This window comes from Betta splendens, chromosome 16 (genome assembly GCF_900634795.4).
Source record: "Betta splendens chromosome 16, fBetSpl5.4, whole genome shotgun sequence".
Lineage (NCBI taxonomy): Eukaryota > Metazoa > Chordata > Actinopteri > Anabantiformes > Osphronemidae > Betta > Betta splendens.
The window spans coordinates 10,754,876-10,775,686 of record NC_040896.2 but is presented as its reverse complement, the minus strand read 5'-3'; the positions used below and the strand labels follow the sequence as shown (position 1 = coordinate 10,775,686).

The 20,811-nt window shown below is 44.5% G+C and overlaps 3 protein-coding genes across 3 annotated transcripts in view; all 3 read left to right on the top strand.

Annotated features, from left to right (window-relative positions):
* The first annotated feature begins 977 nt into the window (after positions 1 to 977).
* On the top strand, positions 978 to 14,186 carry bcl3 (BCL3 transcription coactivator). The gene is made up of 9 exons (XM_029129545.3): positions 978 to 1,802; positions 2,589 to 2,706; positions 7,478 to 7,586; positions 11,383 to 11,584; positions 12,087 to 12,175; positions 12,271 to 12,348; positions 12,680 to 12,847; positions 13,202 to 13,298; positions 13,382 to 14,186. Exons 1-9 carry the CDS (start codon positions 1,301 to 1,303, stop codon positions 13,495 to 13,497), a joined length of 1,479 nt encoding a protein of 492 aa, XP_028985378.1. The 5' UTR covers positions 978 to 1,300; the 3' UTR covers positions 13,498 to 14,186.
* Positions 14,187 to 14,305: 119 nt separating this feature from the next.
* Positions 14,306 to 20,739, top strand: LOC114843207 (probable ATP-dependent RNA helicase DDX6). The gene is made up of 13 exons (XM_029129546.3): positions 14,306 to 14,468; positions 15,169 to 15,884; positions 16,111 to 16,174; positions 16,268 to 16,372; positions 16,789 to 16,918; positions 17,126 to 17,272; positions 17,375 to 17,469; positions 17,566 to 17,688; positions 17,772 to 17,900; positions 18,190 to 18,370; positions 18,451 to 18,552; positions 18,662 to 18,883; positions 19,220 to 20,739. The coding sequence occupies exons 2-12, from the start codon at positions 15,706 to 15,708 to the stop codon at positions 18,874 to 18,876; spliced, it is 1,470 nt and encodes a 489-aa protein (XP_028985379.1). The 5' UTR covers positions 14,306 to 14,468; positions 15,169 to 15,705; the 3' UTR covers positions 18,877 to 18,883; positions 19,220 to 20,739.
* Positions 19,901 to 20,811, top strand: part of apoc2 (apolipoprotein C-II) — a 30,829-nt gene continuing 29,918 nt past the window's right edge. Inside the window, exon 1 of the mRNA XM_055503025.1 lies at positions 19,901 to 19,904. The gene's annotated coding sequence lies outside the window, so the exon portion shown is untranslated. The remainder of the gene's footprint in view (positions 19,905 to 20,811) is intronic.

Here is a 20,811-nt window from a genome sequence, read left to right as displayed (position 1 = left end):
TTAAAATAAGCATTAGCCAAATGTGTTTTTAATATTATAAGGTTACATAGTAACTATTTGTTACTAATATTAATTTGACAGCCTGAGACCACAGTTTGCTGTATTTGACCACACTTTGCACAATGTTGTGTAACAGCAAATGTGACTATGTCAAAATATAATGTAAAATCAAAACACTAGGTCTCGCCCTCTGCGTAAGATGAACATCACAAAATAACAGAAATGTCATGAAAGAAAAAAAAACCTTCCGTGACATCATTCAGAGGGTGCAGACAAGTTCACAAAGGAAGTGTAGCCTTCAAAGCTTTTTTATTTTTGTTACACTTTTCTGTTTTTCCTTGAATCTGACAATAACACTTTGGCTGTGCGCCTAATTTCACAATGAAAACAGTTTAGGTCTTGCCTTGCTGCCTCGTTAACTGTAAACTGGGACCATCTGTGGAGGCGTTTGCACAAAGGGAAAAACACAACATTACACACTATCTTAAACCATTTGCTCTGGTAAGTGAATCAAATCGACAATAGGAATCAAATATGCAATAAAATCTATTATCTGACTTTCAGTGTAAGTGAACCATTTGACCATACACGTCCCTGACTGATAAACTACTGGCGCTTCAGTCACTGATTCACACTAAGCAGAGGTAGTGCACATAATCAGTGCTCTGGCACTTAGTAAAGTAGAGACTCATTTCAAACTAATAGAGTCAGAATGTGTGTGTGTGTGTGTGTGTGTGTGTGTGTGTGTGTGTGTGTGTGTGTGTGTGTGTGTGTGTTAAATAAACGCAAGGCATCGAGGCATCTATATGAGATCTATGAGATTCTCAAGAAATTCACTTGGGCGCTAGATGTTTTGAACTTTTGACAGACGCAGAAGTTATTCTGAATTTAACTCTTTCCTTCCTGGCTCGATGTAATTGCACTGCGCTCGCTTTTGTTTCGCTTTAAAGGGAAAGCACCGTCACCGCCGCTGATTACGTTCATTAAAAGCAGATGAGCTCGAGCGCAGCTGCTCTGTACCTGCAGTCCTATAGGTGCGCCAGGACGCGCGCAGCCTGAACCATGCGCAGACGCTCTTTTTGGGAAATACCTTTGCATTCTGAGTGATGACTGATTGCAACTGACACAGAACGAGCCCGTGAGTGACTGTTTGATCGCTGCCAGCTGATTTCATGGATACAGGAATTGTGCGCTCTTATCCACTGTGGATGGACTGATCCCACCGTCACTACGCCTCGACGGGGTTTCTCTCGCGCACACCTCGAGCTTCTCCACGTCCCGAGCGCCTCGACGCCGGTTGATGCCGAGGATCATGACCATGAACGGTGACCACCAGACGGTTGCCACGGCGCCGCTGGATCTGCGCACCAGCGCCACCCGAGAGCGTGGGAGCGCCGGCTCTGCGATTCCGGACTGCAAGAGTCGCGCGAGTGACGCCGCGGTGACGGGCGTCTCTCCCGCACCGCCGGCGTGCACGGGCACGGACAGGGGCGGCGCGCTGAACGGCTCCGGCGCGAGGAGCGCACCGGACGCGGCCGCCGGTGCCGCACGCAAGCGGGCGGCGGCCAAATCTCCGCACCAGCTTCCTTTCCGAAAGCGCCCGTTTCACGCCGAGCCGGAGACGCAGAGGCGATCGCCGGCTCCCGCGGACGGCGGAGACCGCTCGTCCCCCGCGGGTGATACGGACCGAACGGTTCCGACCGTGGACCATCGTCTGGAGAGAAGACCGGTGACTCCCAGGAGGTTTGAAGAGCGGGGACACGCTCTGGAAGTTTACCCTGTGCGCGTGATGCCCTACTATAGTAAGCGCTCCAGTCTGTTGCATGAATGCCCCGTGATGTCATTTTTAGTCTTTAAGTGTATTAACTGTGTAAAAGTACTTTAAAACTACTCCACAAACCTGCTGTTAGCCTGTAGTTCATCATTACTGCTGCTGGTTTTCCAACTCCCACTGCTCCAGCTGATGCTGATCACCTTGACCAGGTGTGTTTATCCAGGTAACAGCTGACGGTCGCACCTGAACAAGGTGATCGGCAGCGAGAGCTGGAAAACTAACAGGACAGTGGATCCCGAGGATCAGGGTTGAAGACTTACTCTAACTAAAGGACGCCTGCCCTGCTCTAACCTAAACCAAAACTTAACCACTTAAATCACGCACACGCACACACACACACAAAAAGCACCCTCATTCCCTTGTGGTATAATTTGGGCCATTAGTGTGACTTAGTCATGATTAGTCATGATGCAGGAGCTACTGCTGAATTAATGAGAAAACGCCTAGTCAGCTATTTTGGAACTCCCACTTTGTCTTCACTCCAGCGCTCTGACAGCGGTAGTTTATTAAGAATAAAGGCATTCTTACCCGGTATACTTCGACCTGGATAGTGTATACACACACACACACACACACACACACACACACACACACACACACACACACACACACACACACACACACACACACACACAGAGTGATAGGTTATCAGTTGCACGCCTTTCTTTTGACTTGACGTGAGGTCAGTGCTTTTAGAATCCTCACGATTTGCCTCTTTCTCCCCCCGTCTGTGCCTTCCTGTCATTCCTCACAGGTCATTACAACACGGTCCAGATGTACTGTTGGCCTCCAGAACCAAACGCTCTGGCCCAAACCGAAAGCCTGCTGCCCAGTATCGCTCTGGCCACGCATCAGGATGAAGATGGAGACACGTATGTCGATCTCTTTAAATTCCGTGTCCATATGTGGATGTCAGACAGTCCTCATGTATGTGGTTCATCTGGTCGTACTCATCCAAGCTACAGATTGCATGCAGCAAACCCTAAAGGGTCCCGTGATTCATCCATCCAGCTCATTTTCATATCCACCTCAGTTTAGTCAGACGACCGAGCAGACAGACGAAACTTTTCACAATTCACAGAGCTCAAATTTCACCGAGCATCAATATTCATGAGACTTCCAGCAGATCGAGAAAGCTCATTGTCGCCTGCGAGGATAAACACACACCTTCATCTCCGTGTTGAACTTGTGATGAACTCCACCAGTCTGAGGCTAAATCGTTCAATTTCCTAACTCTTGCAAGTGGCAGTGTTGCAACTGCAAACTTGCCAAAGTTCAACTCAGCAGTTTTCCTCTAAAACGTGATATGTTTACATGAAATTGAACTACAGCGTCTGGTAGCGCTGTGGCGCTAACAGGTGAATCCAGACATAGCCACAGGCCGATGTGCATCTGTGTGACTTGACACTTAAACATCTTCAGTGATCTTCTCAAGGAAAAAGCTTCACTTGATATAAAAAGTGAAACTAGATTTTGTACCATAAATAACTAGTCCGTGTAACTGGACCAAACATGGCTAGTTTTGACAAGCCGCTGTCTGACCTCATACACAAAACTTTTGATGTTGCACAATCTGGATGTGGTTTTTGTGACATGTGTAATATCAGCTCACTGTACAGGCTCTGGCTCTCTCATATCAGCCTCATTCTTTACTGCTGCGTGGATCAGGACCGGTCGTCATCGCCCGTCACATAAAACAGGTGTTGCGTGTTTGCGATTTCTGCGTTCTCACTTTATTGGCCGGGCTCAGGAATGAAGGAACCGCGTACAGGACGCTGGAGGAGTTCTTGAGACCATGTGAATGCAAATATTAAACTTTAACGCATGGTTACTTTACTTTGTCTAAAGATTTGACACCCACCCACACGCTTTAACTGAAATGAGAAATGGAGTGCAGACACGTACACACACACACACACACACACACACACACACACGCACACACACCGCCATGTGACAGAAAACGCAGCATGTCCAGGAATTAAGCAGCACTTATTGTGGTTTATCACTCTCGACCAGCATCACTGTCATTTGCATTAGGTTGAAACACACTCGTGATGAACTTTTAGAGTAGTCATAAATCAGATGACATGTGGCAGCTGTTGATGCCGTAGCCAGGTCTGCAGCTACTTCAGGCTCCCATAATGTCTGACATGCTTGCTGTTGCTAAGTGCTAAAGGACTAACGCGTGCATTTTTCCAAACATGCAAAGTGTAAAGATTCAAGCGTATTTTTTAATCATGTTATTCATATTTGCAGGACGATCAAAGAGACAAAACTGATATGAAATCTCACAATTAGTAACAATTGCACTATTTGCATACTGTCAGAATATCAAGCCTCTCGATGCCAATTCAGTTCGCTTGAATAATACCTGCTTGTGTCTTTGGTTGTCTGAAACTGTGTGAATTCTGCAGAATCAAACAGCCCCCCCCCCCCATCCCTCTCCACCCTGTGTGCATCAGTGTGCGTGTGTGCACGTCGCGTGTGATAGCGAGCATGCGCCTCCTCTTGCGTCAATGGGGTATTCATCCTCTGTTCTCAGCGCCTCTGAGCCCCTTAGTTTCGGGAAAACCAGTGAGTGCTCAGTTTTGAAATGTGATTGTGGTTTTTCTCAGGTGTCTGTGTGTGTCTCTCTCTCCCTCTCTCTCTCTCTCTCTCTCTCTTTTGTTCTCAGTGTTTTTTAAATGAATGGTCTCAAAAAACCCAAACATCCGCTCCTCACTTCCTCATTTACCGCTTTCTTTCTATCAGCTTCATCTCTCTCTCTTTTCTGTGTTATGTAGCTTATCCACACTGCCATTCACATGTATAATGTGCAGACGTGTTGTTTGTTTCTGCAGTTCCTACAAATGGATGCCAACTTCCAGTCAGTCAGAAGATTTATAGCACCTAGAATGTTGCATGAATTGGGTCGTTGCCACTTGCAGATGTGTAGATCTAGTACTGATTCTGCACTTGCACTGAATAGGTTGTGAAAGTTGACTAGAGGCCAACGGTGCCAATTTTCTGCTAGTTGGTTCTGTAGTGATGGGACTTTGCTGCTCTGTAGTAGCAGGAATCTCGATATCTTTGAGCAATATTACCTGTGGAATGCATATTTCTGCTGAGTCATGAATTCAATGTTAGGCTGTTTCACTGATTTGGTGAAAACGTTGATGATGCTGGCTGATGGTGTTTCTGTATTTACAGCCAGGTGAGCCCCTCTTGGAGCAGCGATGAGGTTTCCTAAAACATCTCAAATACAGTGTCAATAGTTGCTTTCATACACGAATGCTTCAAAGGGGCTCTGCACGCTCAATTATTAACTCTCTGACTAAGAAGAAAAACTGATGGATTTGAGAGATGTCCCATCTTTAATGAACGTCGTGCGCCTCTGGGAAAAACGGTTCAAAAGCCACGAACCAGCAGAGCTTCTCGCTTTTTCTAGATGCGTTCGACAACGTCGGGAAGCAGCATCGTTCTGCATAACGAGCAGCGCAGCTGTGGCCGAAGCGTCGTTTCTTGTTAACTCGGCTGTCACGTCTGCTTCTCTTTTGTTTACTATTCATACACACTGACGCATCACCTCACTGCTCAGCTGCTCCACAGACCACAGGATATGTTAGGCTCGAGTCTCATTATTCAGTTTGGCTTCGCGCTTACCCTCCACACCAAACAGGATACCGCACATTAGCTGTCTTCTCTCTCAGCCTTTTTTTCCTGTGCAGTCTCTCACGCACACGCACACGCACACACACGCGCGCACACACACACTGGGGCTGACTGTGATACTGCGGCAGGCTTGGGACTCCTATCTGCGTCAGTGCCGCTGAGCCTGGGGTTATCTGGGGCTGTGGTCTGCCCCACTTCCAGGAACTAGAAACAGTACAGTTTCATCTTAAGCGAAAAAGAGAGAGATGGATGCAGATAGAGCTTAGGCCTCTATGAAGTCTAAGGAGTTTAAATGAGCTCTGCCTCTGTATTTGTCAGTGTCAAACTACAGCTGGCACATGGTGTCGCCTCCATCAGAGACCCTGGGCTCACATAATATGGGTCTGAGAGCCTTTCTAAGGCGTGTTCAATAAATCTGATCAGTCTGATACTAATTAAGTTACTATGTTGGGCTCAGTTACAGGAACAGTTCTGCTTTTTCTCCAAAGTCAGGAGCCGATCATCTGATCACTGCGCTCGTCCCCAGCAGCCTTCATGGCTCTGGTTCACGTGTGCGGTCAGCCTCCACGCTTACGCGTGCATGTGGCATGTGTGGGAATTGGGCGTGCGCGCGTACACTCACAGTTTACCCAGAATCCCCGGCGCTCCTGCCTCCTGCAGCCACCGAGCAAAGGTTTGCACATGTTTATTGCTGACTTTTACAGACCACAAGCATCCGTCTGGAAATCCTCGCCCTCAGCACAGTGTTAAAGAATAAGATCAGTAGACTAATAAAGGAATAAATAAATATGTTTGACTTAGTGTCTGACATCTGCTTCTTTTACCGGAAATTACCGCCGTTAATGACTCCATGTCAGTGGGACACATCATTAGGAGGAAGTGTTGCAAGTGCTTTTGTCTCTGTGAGAACTTATTTTTGACCTCAAACCCTGCGCAAGGGTACTTTTAACCTATTCTCGAGAAGCATCCCTGCTTCCTGTCGCATGGTTGCACTGTGTGTGTCTGATAACGACGGAGGCCCTGGCTGAAGCTGACTTGAGAGAGCCTACAGAAAAAGCCCCTGTCAAAAACCGGAGAGCTTAATGGCTAGATTTGACAGCACAGAGCAGATAAAGGCGAAAGAATGCTGCCATTGTCGCCGACAACAGGAAGTGACATGAAACCAGTCTGGCTCTTACTGGAAGCTGCTTCTTCTGACAGAATGATTATGAAAACCGCTGCACGCAGTTTTCTACATGTATTCCCCTCCCCCCACTCGTCTTGCCCTTCCCTGTCCTAAACTTTGGCCTGTGTTTGTTCTCTCGCTTCACATCGAGACCACAGATAGTGGTTTCCCCTTTGGTCTTGATAAGCCGTGATAAGAGCACTGAGTCAGGCCCATACGTCTGTGAATCTCCTTCGTGCAACCTTCCGTGGGATCGTTTCAGGTGGTCAACTTAAAGCGGAATTGACTGCTTGTGATCACCAATTCAACCCAAGTGTTCAGGAAAATGAATGTGAAATGGCTGATTTTGCGTATCCTCGAAGAAACGGCCCAGAAATCATCCAGCACATACAATACAGTAGCCTCCATTAAACTCCAGGCTGCCATTGATGGGGTCATATAGAAGGTAAGCTTATATGAGGTGAGAGGTGGCCTTTGTTACCTTTGGACCAGCCGGGCCAGTCTTCACTCTGAGCGAGGCTCACTGCCTGCTGGGCGTAGCCGCGGGTTAAACACACAGATACAAAGACAAGGAATTGCATCAGTTTCTTTTATCTACCGCTCTGTACGGAAGCTAAAAGGCCATTTCCCATTTCAAGTTGAGTGTGCGCCGCCTCTCTGTACGTTAACGCCACCACGTGCGCTGCTGCGTCTCGTGACGTATACACTTTCCACGTGCTGTAGAACACTTTCTACCTTTCTAAATCACCAGTGGGCCGTGGGACGTGTCTTGTGACCTTTTTTTTTTTTGTTTCTAATGAGTCTGTGTGTCTGTCTGGTTCCAGAGCCCTCCACATCGCCGTGGTGCAGGGGGAGGCGGCCATGGTCTGCACGCTGATCGACCTCCTGCTGTGGGCTCACAGGAGCCTTGACGTCTACAACAACCTCCGCCAGGTACCGCCGCCAACCTGTCCGCGCTCGCCGCCGTTCTCCAATGAATAATTGGAGGTGTGTGTGTGTGTGTGTGTGTGTGTGTCTCAGTCGTGTTTAATCAAGAGGACATGAGCAGCGAGACAGGACAAAAGACAGACGCGGTCCAAAACCCGTTCCCCTGCATTGCCCTCCTGGTTACAGTGACATGGAAAAGAATGAAAGAGGAAGTGCCTTGGTTTCCTCCCTGCCTTGAGCGGTGTTACCGTACACCCTCAGAGCCACTGGCTGATGGTTAAGCAGTGGAATTCACCCGTCCCTGTTCCTCCACCTGTCTTTGCCACAAGCCGACGCCGTGCACATACTGGGAAGGCCTGCGTGTGGTTTTCACGGTTCTCTGTCGTGTTGCACATGGTTTTCTACGGCACCGTTTCCCTGTAGGAAGGGATTTTTCACTCCGCAGTAGGATTTACCATGTTGTGAAATGCGTTCAGACCAGACCAGCTGTTGCTTTTGGACATTTATGAGTTGAAAGGCGATATTTGCATTGGTACAAGCAGAGGATTCAGTACACATCAAGTAAAAGTGCATGTGGAGCATTTACAGTGTATGGATAAATAAATGGTTAATATTGGTTTTTATGAGCTACTGGTCCCAGTGAAGCTCACAGAGGTGACTTTTCTTTGGAGGATCAGTGGATGACTCAACCCACTACATCAACATAAGGGAATAGCTGCAGCGTGCTTGACTGGAATGTGAACAAGGACTTGTCTTCAGTGTTTCCCAATCCAGGGCTGTCCCGGCCCCTGGCACGAGGCCAGTACTTCCACATTCTCTCTTCTTCTCTGCTGTCTCCTCCTCCCTGCCTTCACTCTGCCAGCTCTCGCTCTTTCATCCTCCAGCGGAGAAAGCACCTGAGCTGTGCACGGCTTTAATTCTCAGGGCTGGGGTTTCACACCACACAGGACACCACGGGCCTGCTTACCAGAAATAACGCTGGTGCTATCATCAGTGTTGTCTTTCCTCATCGCTGAGGCTTGACAGCCTGGGTTTGCGATATCCTGTCTGCCCCGTGTATGTGCAAGTGTGTGTGCACACACACACACACACACACCTGCACTCATATGCACATCCCCACAGATGCTCATGCACGCACACAAACTGTCTTGTGTTTTTTTTTTGCACTTACATACACAAAGCCATTTGCACTTATAACCCAAAAGGGAGATTTTTCAGGCATAGGTCCCGTCACAGTCATTTGCCTACCAGATTGTGTGGTTTTGACTAAATACCAGGCATAAAGAACATACTTTACAAAAGAGGCCAGGGAACTTTTTTTTTTCTTAAACCTACATTTTACCAGACTGACATGAGAACATTGTCAGGCACCAGCGAACTTCCCAAACACGGCGAAATATTTGAATGCAGCTTTTCCAATATTGATGACAAATCCTGAGTTTCTGTGGTTTGCGTATGGAACTTTTTGACAGAGTGTTACTATCGGTACTGTAAGTCAACAATAGTGGAAGTGTGCATTGTGCCTTCCACTCCCTGAACGGCTGTGATGGTAGACACAGCTGTTTGATACTCCCACACTGGTCATGCTATTGGTGCAGCTACATAGTGGTGAACTCCCAGTTGAAAGTGTAGTGGTGCACCTACACTAAAACCTGCACAAATGCTCATGTGGATGTTTAGATCAAAACACACTAACAAAAGCGCACGTTAGCCCTACAATGCAACAAGTAGACATTTAATATTTTTATAAGTCAATAAGGATGTTTTATATAGATGTGCACTGTACTGTGGATGTGTATGTATTTACCGTCCTCATCCTCTCCCTTCATTTTCTTATCTGCATGCCATTTAAGTGTGTGTGTGTGTGTGTGTGTGTGTGTGTGTGTGTGTGTGTGTGTGTGTGTGTGTGTGTGTGTGTGTGTGTGTGTGTGTGTGTGTGTGTGTGTGTGTGTGTGTGTGTGCGCTTCAGTATTCTTGTTCCGAGAAGTCACGTGACCCCCCCCCCCTCGCCTAACACTGTTTCTCAACATACCTTACGCTGAGGTTCACAGGGTAGTTTGCAGGGACTTTCCCTCCCTGCGTGTGTCTCTCTATCTCCCTCGCTCTCTTGTGCTGCCTCTATGTTGTCGCTTGCAGACTGGTGTCTCCTTTCATATTTCTCGCTGCATACATCTTAATGTATCCTGCATCTATAATGTTGGGCTTCTGTCGATAACTGGTGAAATGACTGATGTTATCAGCGTAACTGTCGGTGTCTGACGTAGGAGCGTGTGGTGTGTATTTGTGCATCAGAGCAGTGCGTTCTGCATGGCTCCACCTTCCTTTAGCTGTGGTGCTATCTGCAGCCCTGGGCTGTTTTTCATGCCCACACATTCATGTTGATCCAGTCATTTTGCAGGAATGTATCTGAGGACAAACCCAAGGGAGAAATAAGGGATTTTCCCTTGCTATCCTGTCTTTCCCCTGGACTCTCCTCTGTTGCTTCCGTCTATTCCCTATTCCTCCTTTCCCACCCTTCCTCTTATCTTTACTTGATTTTGTGTGAGTCACTGGACAGGAAGTCTCAACTGGACCATACCGAATTCAGGAAAATGTCTTTTATAATGCGTTACAAGAACTTCAAGTTATGGGACATGACTTAGGATATTACCATAACATTTTCATTTCTGACATGCGGAGAAAAGCTTTTTACAATGTGCTGATAATGGATGTTTATAGGTTGTGGTACAGTACAAGAGTACGTGTGTGCGTGCGTGTGTGCATGTGTGACTCATTGATTCAGGGAAACATGAGTTGAAGGGAGGAACACTGGCATTGACACACTGGAGGAATTCCACAAAGACGCGATCCCATGCTAGAATGCTTTTTTTTTTTTTTTTTTTTAAGAGTTTACTGGAACAACCCTCCAGCACGCACACACACACGCATGCACGCACACACACACACACACACAATAGTAAAGCAGCAAAAGTGAAACTTGGAGCAACAATCTGTTCCTGATTGTTGCGTTTATTGTGTAACTTAAATAGCAGCTGAAAATTCCAGGTTCAAAGACTTCCCTTTATAACAGAACTGTTGCGTTGCCTAATTCGAAGTGCAACTCGTCAGTGCCCTCCCTGGCCAAACTTGACATATTATGTACAGGATGATACACGCTCACCTCACCCACAGGATCACCCTCGATTGCTCATATGGTTTAATTCAGTAATTGATAGATCAGTTCAGGAAAGCACCTGGTAAACTGCGTGTAATTTCTGCTTCTGGCGGACTGTCTGTGAGAACAGGTTCATCCTCATTCGAAATTTATTGCCTTCTAGGGCTTTTGCTGGTAATTTTTGTCTTGTGATTTATTTACGGCCTAGGTGTTGTTTTGTATGTAGGGAAATAATCATGCACCTGTTTGTCAAGATCATTCATGTAACAACCCTGAGACTAGACCAGACATAGTTCCCTGTTCATTTATTTCAGGCGTTGGCCTTTAATTACGGGCACTGTATTGTTTGTTTGTGTTTCTGACCTTTAACCTGTTAAACAGGTTAGTAGTAAAAGCCTCTGCTTTAAATTAAAACCTTTCTTCCACTTTGTCGCAACCATTTTAGAGAACGTAAGATTTGTGAGAAGGCAGCTGTGCCCTGCCATAATGTGCTTTTACACAGGTTTTGCAGGGTTTGTCTCCAGGGAGCTTCTAGCTGGAGAACCGCCCTTTAACTTGGGCTGGATGGGTTCTAGTGCAAACTGCAAAGTGAGATTTGTGGTTGCATTTCCAACCTCTCAATTCTGCTTTCACCTCCCACCCTTGCAGACTCCCCTTCATCTGGCAGTGATAACCCAGCAGCCGAACATGGTGGGCGCTTTGCTGAGAGCAGGGGCAGACCCTGCTGCCTTGGATCGCAACGGCCAAACAGCACTCCACCTCTGCTGTGAATACAACCAGGCCCAATGTCTGTCTGTAGCGCTCGCTCGCTCCTCATCCCCAACCTGCCTGGAGAGCAGGAACTATGAGGGTAAGTGGGGGCCCGGCTGCTGCTGCTGACAGTCTTGACTGACAAAGATGTTTGTTCCCTTATTATTTTTTCGTGATTGTTGATTTTGGTGTGTGGGTGGAAGATGACAAGGACATTTACTTCCTACCTTTGTGATCTTTGTTTCTCCTGTGTCACATTACCGGTTCTGTCGTCTCATAGCATGTTAGCATGTTAGCACAGTGGGTTAATGAGACAGCCCCTAAAATACAGGCCCTTTTTTTATTAAGAATGCCAATCTAAAACAAAGGTTTCTTTCTTTCACTTCATCGTAGAACTGGAGCATTGTTGCACTTAGAGAGATGTGTTACGCTTAGGACATAATGGCATTGACAGACCTATTTCATGTAGCGTTCTCCAGTGTGTTTAAAGCTCTGTTTGACTTGAAGACTCCAAAGGTTTTGTGTCCGTATGCTCTATATCTCCACTGACACTTGTATCAGCTGGATCTAAAACTTTGATTTTGCTTTTTCCCTGTTCTCAGGTTTGACCGCTCTCCATGTGGCGGTGCTGCAAGGTCACAAGGATTTGGCCAGAATGCTGCTGGATGCAGGTGCAGACATCAACGCGATGGTCAGTCCACGTGCTGCACTGAATCAACGGTCATCATGACAAATGAGCTGTTTCTGCATCCAATGACATTCATCAATATGCCTTTTTTTAATTAGGACATTAAAAGTGGTCAGAGTCCTCTCATGCATGCTGTGGAGAGCAATAATGCAGACATGGTCCACTTCCTTATTGAGGTAATGAGGGTGCAAGGCGAGAGAATGGTGTGTGAGTCAGCTGTATCTGATCGTCTGTTTTAGTTGTTAGCAACACGCCAGATACACCCAGTTTGCTACTGAAACTATCTTGGAGATAAAACTTTCAAGGAATTGAAGCAAAACATTTATGGTTTAGTTCTATAATCAACGATTAGCAGTTGGACATGGACAGTCTTTTAGTTTCCTTTTATCTTCTATTCAGCTGCATCTTCTATCTGATGTATGTCCACGGTCCTAACTCTTGTTTCGCTTTCAACTGAACCTAGTGACTTTCTGTTTAACTCATGCCTTGTTCTCTTTTCATTCGCAGAATGGCTGTGATGTGAACAGCCAGTCATACAGTGGGAACACAGCTTTGCACAACGCCTGTGGCAGAGGTCAGGTGGACACGGTGCGGCTGCTGCTGAAGAGCGGGGCTGAGAGCGGCCTGAAGAACTACCACAACGACACCCCTGTTATGGTGGCCAAGAACAAGAAGGTGAGGGGACACCAACACTGCTGTAATGCCCTGCACACTGTGGTATTTGTCTCTATTTATACTTCTAAATTGCCTCTTCAAGATAACTGAACTGCGCTTGTCCACAGTTGTAGTCACGCTGTAATTTTATGCTGAAAAATTCCATCCATTCGTTCCTTCAGTCACATCAAGAGATGCAATAAAGCTAAACGTACTAGACTAAGCTGTGATGAATAGTAGGAAGTGAACGTGTGCGTTCCTCCCCCTGGAGGCCAAGGTTGAATGGTGCAGCGTTATATCTCGTGACTCCTCGAGATCCCTTTGACCCTGTCTTCGGGTCATGTCAGCTTGTAACACACTGTAAATCCATTACAGATAGCAGATGTGCTGCGAGGCAGAGGTTCCAAGCCAAGAGGGCCGGACCAGCACTGTGGGTCGGGCTCACCCCATGGCAGCAGCTTAATGGAAAACGGTGGGAGAGCGCTCACATCTTTACACAGAAAGACACAAAGACATATCATCCTGGCTCATTCACGCTCCCTGTCTCTCCATTAGGGTCCCCGTCATCGAACCACAGCCGCGGATGTTCGCCTCCAACACCACATGCTCCTTATCACACCACCTCCCAGTCTCCGAAGACCCCATCTACGCTCGTATTTCCTTATTACTAGTGCAGCTGTCGTCTGGTGCCACTTAAAACTACCTCTACAGGGACATTCTGCAAGAAGACTTGAGTTCCCCCGAAGACACCCAGCAGACGGCTGCGTTGTGCGTTCGAGGACACAAACTCCAGAAGGACTTCATCTTTTTACGAACTCGCCTTCTTTTCCTGGCGTCACAGTTCTGGCGCCCTCGAGCGCTGTGCTCACCTACTGTGGCTGAAGAGGGTCACTGTCTAATGACTGGGAACAAACTGTACTGCTACTGTACAAGCTGCTGCACTGGTCCCCACGTACATCCATGCACTGTCGTCGTTGGGCCACTGTACGCAGTCAAAACTGACCGTGCGTGCTGTACACTGCCTGGAGATGCAGTGAATCAGACGTACATGAGACTGACCTGCTAGAAAATAATAATAAGAGACGGAGAATGGAGGGATAATGTGCATCAACTGATCCCAGGCACGATTGAACCTGGGCCGCTTTGACACTTTATTCTTGTAAAAATCGTAACCACTCTGCTTATTGTAAGGCCAGACATTATAACTTGACACGCGTTTGTGTTGCGCAGTTAGCTTCCTTTCTTCCGCCACGTGAATGTGTCCTGCCTTTTTGTTTGTGTTCATGCGAGCATTCTTGTGTTGTTGTATCACTGTCTGAAGCCGTGCATATTTTTGTATAAAACGTGTCCAGCACAAACACACCGGCGCTGTTGTGTCTGCCTTCGCGAGCGTGGAGCGGAGTCGTGATTGGTCACGTGAAGTTGTTGTGGAGCAAACAAGCAGCCCAAAAAGCAGCGCGCGGCCATGTTGAATTGTCAATATTGAAGAAAGCGAGAAACCGAGAGAGTGACAACTGGAGTGATTTGTTCACACAGCGGCAGTTTATTTTGATTACGTTCGTTGGAAGCACGCGCTAAGCAACCACACAACGGCGGAGCCATTGGGAGGATGTGGCAAAGTGAAGGCGGCGTCGTTTTCTGGGTAAAGACTCATTTCACAGCATATCGATTATCTGACGCTACCGTCGATGGCTAAGCTAATATTAGCATGCTAACGCTGCCGCTTTGTCAGACCGACATAAAAGTTTTGAAGTGACTGGTGACGGCTGAGAAAATGTACCTCGTCTTCGCAGTGCGCGTCTCGGCGAAGATGTTTAATTACTCGATAAAGGAGAAGCTCAAACTTTAGCTCGGGCACAAGTTTAGCTGGATGGTTGAAGCCACGTTGAACTGCGTTAAAGCGTCAACGCCACTTGGCTACAGGCAAGCTAGCAAACTTATGTCAAGCTAACTTTGTCGTCGATAGAGACACAGTAGCTGGTTTTGGTGGTTAAACGGGGTTTAAACTAGGGTTAACCGGCTTTGACTATAACGGAAACGCTCAGTCGATATATTTCAACCAACAGTTCGGGTACTATTATTGCGTTAGCCGCGTCTGTGTGTTGGCTCGTATAAATCACAACAAAGACCGCTGTTTAATCGAACCTAAGCAGTGGACTCCATCATTCGGTTAAGTCGCATTTTCACCACCCGTTTGATTCGCAGCGGGGTTTGTGTTGTACTTTTTCAAAGACAGACTTTCGTTGGCGCATGAAATTTGCGCTCGTTCGCCATTGTTCGCTACTGTTGTTCAGCGAATGGTGCGCAGAAATGATCACCCACGTTTGTTTCTTGCCTGGCAGGTATCCCGGAGTTTCTGTTCGTCGGCGAGTCTCTGAGTGCTTTTGCATAAACGTAACCCCAGAACGAGAAGCAATAAGGTTAAAGGCGTTGATCCACGTCAGGTCCCAGCAAACGCATCGGAAAACACATTGATGTCAAAAGAAGGAACCATACGAGTTTGAGACGTTTAACACAAGAAGCCAAGATAAACCAAGAATACTCAAGAAATTAAGGACCACAGTTCCTGTAACGATAGGACTTTAATTACTTTTTGAAAAACAAACAAACAAACAAAAAAAACAGGTTCTTCTGGACACTTGATTTATTTATTTACATCAATGTACATTTCTCCATTTTTGGAGAGTTGGTTTGTAAATAGAATTCTTACACAAACTTCTTTTTAAGAAGCATGGATGTCAGATTGTGTGCACAATACATTCTTTAAAAAGGAAAAATATATATATTTTTTTCAACTTTTAGTTTTTTTTATACACAAAGGTACATAAGCAAAGCCGATAACAAGCACGGGTAAAATTCCTACTGAGGTCGTTTAACCTATGGCTACGACAAGAACTGCAAATCCAGCACCAATGTTTGGATTCAACAAGCCAGCAAATGGGCAGCTTGTAGGGCAGGCCAAGTCAGATGGACCTCAGTCTGGACCCACTGGCAACGCCCAGCATCCTAGTGCCCTTCAGAAAAGAAGCAGCTTTCCTCAGAGCAGTGGGGGCATCAAGTAAGTTACATGTACTTTCATCTGCATCAAAACAAAGGTTTGTTGTACAGTACATATTTTTGTAAGGATCTTTACTGACATTTTCATAACTTCAACTATTGTAAAATGACTCCTACATTTTTAATTTTGTAATACACGTTGCAAATGTTGGAAGTTTCGGAATGGGTTTAAATATTTTTACATTTTTGAATTTAATATTTTTCATTATTAATATTCTTACAATTAGGTTTGGCGATGACTGGAAGAAATGCCTGGAGCTTCCTGCTAAAGACAACCGGGTGAAAACTTCGGTGAGGTCCTAGTGCACATAATTAGGCATTTAAACAAAAATGTGTGACATTTTGGCCCTAGCAATCACTTAAAAAGCTGTTTTGGTTTTTCAGGATGTGACAGCAACAAAGGGAAATGAATTTGAAGACTACTGTCTAAAACGTGAACTTCTGATGGGAATCTTTGAAATGGGGTGGGAGAAACCCTCCCCTATACAGGTAGATCAAGTGTTTGTCTTTGACACTGCCTCTGAGTCTAACGAGCTACTTTCTTTATGTATTAAAAATAAAAAATATATTTTATTCCAACCTCTGAGTGATTTGTTATTTTAGTCCCTGCTTTGAAGCTTTTCAGGGTTTTCTTACCTAAATAATACAGTAGGCAGCCTGAATACGTACAGGAATTTTCCATTAATTTCTAGTTGGGTCCTGTTACAGACTACCTAGATCATCTAGGATTGTTTCTGCACCATTGTTTTGTGGATTTTGTTCTATGCACTATTCATAATTATAAAAGTAGTGAAGGAATAAGGTTTTGCATTTTGCCGTTAGGAATTGTTTCTTTTCCCAGTAATTCTGTCATGTCTGCTAGACCTTGCTCATTGTACTGATTAGATGTATTTATTTGCCAATAGGAAGAAAGCATCCCCATAGCTCTGTCAGGCAGAGATATTTTAGCCCGAGCTAAGAATGGCACAGGAAAAAGTGGAGCCTACCTCATTCCTATGCTGGAGAGAATAGATGTAAAGAAGAACCACATCCAAGGTAACCTCTTGCTTTACTCTTTAGAAATCGTTGCAATGTGCATATATGTATATTGTATAATAGTTCAATCATAAGGAAGACATTTAATTTAAAGTTGAATAGAAGCACAGTTTTGTAAGCAGTAGTTTTTGGTGGTGTATATTACACATGCTAGTATCCATATGCAATTGCTAAAGTATTGAAGGTGACATTTCTGTTTGATTTCAGCCATAGTCATGGTGCCAACAAGAGAGCTGGCCCTGCAGGTGAGCCAAATCAGCATTCAGCTCGGCAAGCACATGGCAGGCATCAAGGTCATGGCTACCACAGGTGGTACCAACTTGAGGGATGACATCATGCGTCTTGATGATACTGGTATTTGCCATGTTCTTAATATTAGAAATAATTCGAAATAATTTTAAAATACATTCATGTGCATCAAACATTTTAAAATTTGCCTTTGTCACCTGTCCTCAGTGCATGTAGTGATTGCTACACCAGGCAGGATACTGGACCTGATGAAGAAGGGTGTTGCAAAAGTGGATAAGGCCCAAATGATGGTGATGGATGAGGTGGTTTAACTCTTCATTTCTGAGTTCCCCTGTCAATGTTGATTTTGTGGCGTTTCACATGTGATACATTTGTCCTACGTTTGTGTTTTTCTGCAGGCAGATAAACTGCTGTCCCAGGACTTTGTAGTCCTCATTGAAGACATTATCAGCTTCTTACCAAAGGATCGTCAGATTCTGCTTTACTCTGCCACGTTTCCAATCAGTGTGCAAAAATTCATGGTATGTACTTGCACAACAATTTAAGTTTTATATGGTGAAAGCTCTTCTTTGCACTTGTAAACACAGTGCATATTTCCTCTTAGAGCAACCACTTGAAGAAGCCCTATGAGATCAACCTAATGGAGGAACTGACCTTGAAGGGTATCACCCAGTACTATGCCTATGTGACAGAAAGACAGAAGGTCCACTGTCTCAACACATTGTTTTCAAAGGTGAGTGTTTTTCCTGTATCAGTAAAATACCAAAAAGAAACAATTTTTTTTAGGAAGTAAATGTTGAGAGATGGCACGTTTTTGCCTTGTCTCTTTTAATTGTACTTAAATTATTCTTTTACTAGTGTAGCTTGCAATAGATGTGTAATGTTATAACCACCTGCATGATGCAAATGCAAACTCAGGAAATCTGTTCTGATCCATGATTTTTGGTGAATGCACACGTCTGCCTATGATTTGTGTTTGATTTCTAATATCATATCTACATATTTCTTTTCATGTTTTCCAGCTTCAGATCAATCAGTCTATCATCTTCTGTAACTCTACCCAGAGGGTTGAGCTACTTGCCAAGAAAATCACCCAACTGGGCTATTCATGCTTCTACATTCATGCAAAGATGATGCAGGAGTACAGGAACCGTGTCTTCCATGACTTCAGGAACGGACTGTGCAGAAACCTGGTCAGCACAGGTAGATACATTCTTAAAACCTATAGTGAACATTTAAATTGCTTGTGTTTTAGTAAGTTTACTAAACATAATTTCTTGTAGACCTATTCACTCGAGGAATTGACATCCAGGCGGTAAATGTGGTCATCAATTTTGACTTTCCCAAAAGTGCAGAAACCTACTTGCACCGAATTGGCAGATCAGGTGAGAGTTAAGATAACAATAAGTCTTAGCTACACCTAGTACGGCCACACTGATGTTTGTTGTTTTGCCTAGCAATCATCATCATCATATTCACATTGTGTGTCTTCAGGGCGTTTTGGACACCTCGGTCTGGCCATTAATCTCATCACTTCAGATGACCGCTACAACCTAAAGACTATTGAGGATCAGCTGGGAACTGACATTAAGCCTATCCCCGGAAGCATCGATAAGAGCCTGTATGTGGCAGAGTTTCACTCTGTCGACCCAGAAGAAGATGAATGCGATGATGACAAAGCCAAAAACAAGGAACTGGGAGCGGCTTGAATATATGGTCAGATTTTTTTTATTTTTTTTATTCTTTTTTTTTTTTTTTACCTTTAAACATTATTTTCTGATTTGTTACATTGAAATATAATAAAATACTTAAACCAGCAAAATATGAACAATAAAATAGCAAAGTCCCTCAACCTTTTTAGTGTGAAGGAAAAATTTCAACTTGCAAATGCATAGTATTCTTTTGTTTTAAGGGAGATTAACTGAAGTTTTACAGGATTGAAGGTGGAAAGGTTAGGATTTGTTCTCCTGTACTTAGCAGATTGGGACAGAGCTGCTCAGCAGTCTTCTTGTTATGATGTTTAACTCTGCTTTTGTGGTTTGTTTTTTTCAGGACAAAGTTGATACCTGGCATTCGTCACAGAATACTGGCAAAAGGTCACAAGATGCAAACATTTCTCCTCTCTACGTCATCAAAATGGTCTACTTTACATTTACGGTTCATGATGAGTTACAGTTATCCTTCCAGTTGTCTGTGCAAATTTACTTCACTGGGAAATACTACTTTAATTAGATGGTCGCTGTACTGAGCCAGACTCGACAAAGGCTTGAAAAGATTAACATTGTCTCTACTTGTACTTATAAATATAAGAATGTGAAACTAAAGGGATGCATAAAGAATGGAGCCCAGCTCCACAACATATTGCCATTTACATCTAAATAACATGTATTTTGAACAGAACAGATTAAAAGGAAAACTGCACTTAAAAACATTTAGTGTGAAACGAAACTTAGTGGCTGTTTTTTTTTTTTTTTTTTTTTTTTTTTTTATCTCAGTATCACAACTCTGCTCTGGAGCAGTGTGTCAACATGGGTAATAATGTAGATTAGCTGTCAGCAATGAAAGTGCATCAAACATCATTATACCATCACCCCCCTTTTTTCCTTTTCTAAATTTTTGGAGAGGATATGTAAGAACAGGTGATGTCTTCCAGTCCTTTTGCGGGAAAGTTTTGTTACGTATATAAATCCATATAAACACACTTTGGTTTGTTTGATACTTTTTCTTTAAAATTTGTCATTGCGTCTTTCTTCTCCCCTTCTCCCAGTCAGGATATTTTTTTTTCAGACCCCTGTGATAACCATAGTTTGGCCATGACACACCAGACTGCGTGTTCTTCTGCAACATGTCAGTAAACCCAAGACCTTTAAGCTAATGGGTACACAATACTGTGGCCACTAAGTGTAGCTTGCTCATCGTTCCAGCTTATTTGTGAGTAACAATATTCAACAAAGCTTCAACAGTAAAGTAATAATATATTAGAATATAGGTTAAACCGCAAATATCACTATTTGTTCAGGGTGATGTTTAAAAGCAGCTGCTGTGTTACAGTTAACAGTGGAAATGAGATGTTGATTGTCGAGTGTAGCTCACTTTGTGGACCCAATAATCACGTAATCAAGTAGAAAAATTCTTTAATCTGTTCTTTTTCAAAAAGTGGAGCTATGCATAATGTTCTCAGGTTAAACAGCTATGAACAAGAAGGCCTTAGTTATCATTGGGACAGGAAGGCCTCCATGCGGTTTCTGATCCCCTCTTCAAAGTGCCTTAGTCTGAAGTCAGAACTCTTTTTTTTTTTTTTTTTTGCTTGTGGTCAAACCCTAACACAAACTCTTGCACTGTGAGAAGGAATGTCATTTTCATAAGTAAGCGCATCTCAACTTCATTACTGTGAAATTTCCAGGAGATCTTTATCCTCAGTGAGACATTGATTGCGACAGTAATTCATGTGGGCTTGTAACCATGAACTGTTTCATGACCGATGAGTTGATTTGTTGAGCAGAATGACAACCAAGATTTCTTTGAAACGTTTAAATGCCAGCAACTCAAAATAAAGTCCAACTGACAGACAAGGAGTCTTGTGTCTTCGTTTGATGTTAGCTATTTGTAAATTGTAATTGCTTAAGAAATAATGCAAAAGTTTG

Coding starts and splice junctions, on each gene's coding strand:
- bcl3 (XM_029129545.3), top strand. CDS start 1,301: ATGCCGAGGATCATGACCATGAACGGTGACCACCAGACGGTTGCCACG. Junction 2,707..7,477: donor CAGGATGAAGATGGAGACAC/GTATGTCGATCT, acceptor GTCTGGTTCCAG/AGCCCTCCACATCGCCGTGG. Junction 12,176..12,270: donor GTGCAGACATCAACGCGATG/GTCAGTCCACGT, acceptor TTTTTTAATTAG/GACATTAAAAGTGGTCAGAG.
- LOC114843207 (XM_029129546.3), top strand. CDS start 15,706: ATGGCTACGACAAGAACTGCAAATCCAGCACCAATGTTTGGATTCAAC. Junction 16,373..16,788: donor AGAAACCCTCCCCTATACAG/GTAGATCAAGTG, acceptor ATTTGCCAATAG/GAAGAAAGCATCCCCATAGC. Junction 18,371..18,450: donor CAGAAACCTGGTCAGCACAG/GTAGATACATTC, acceptor AATTTCTTGTAG/ACCTATTCACTCGAGGAATT.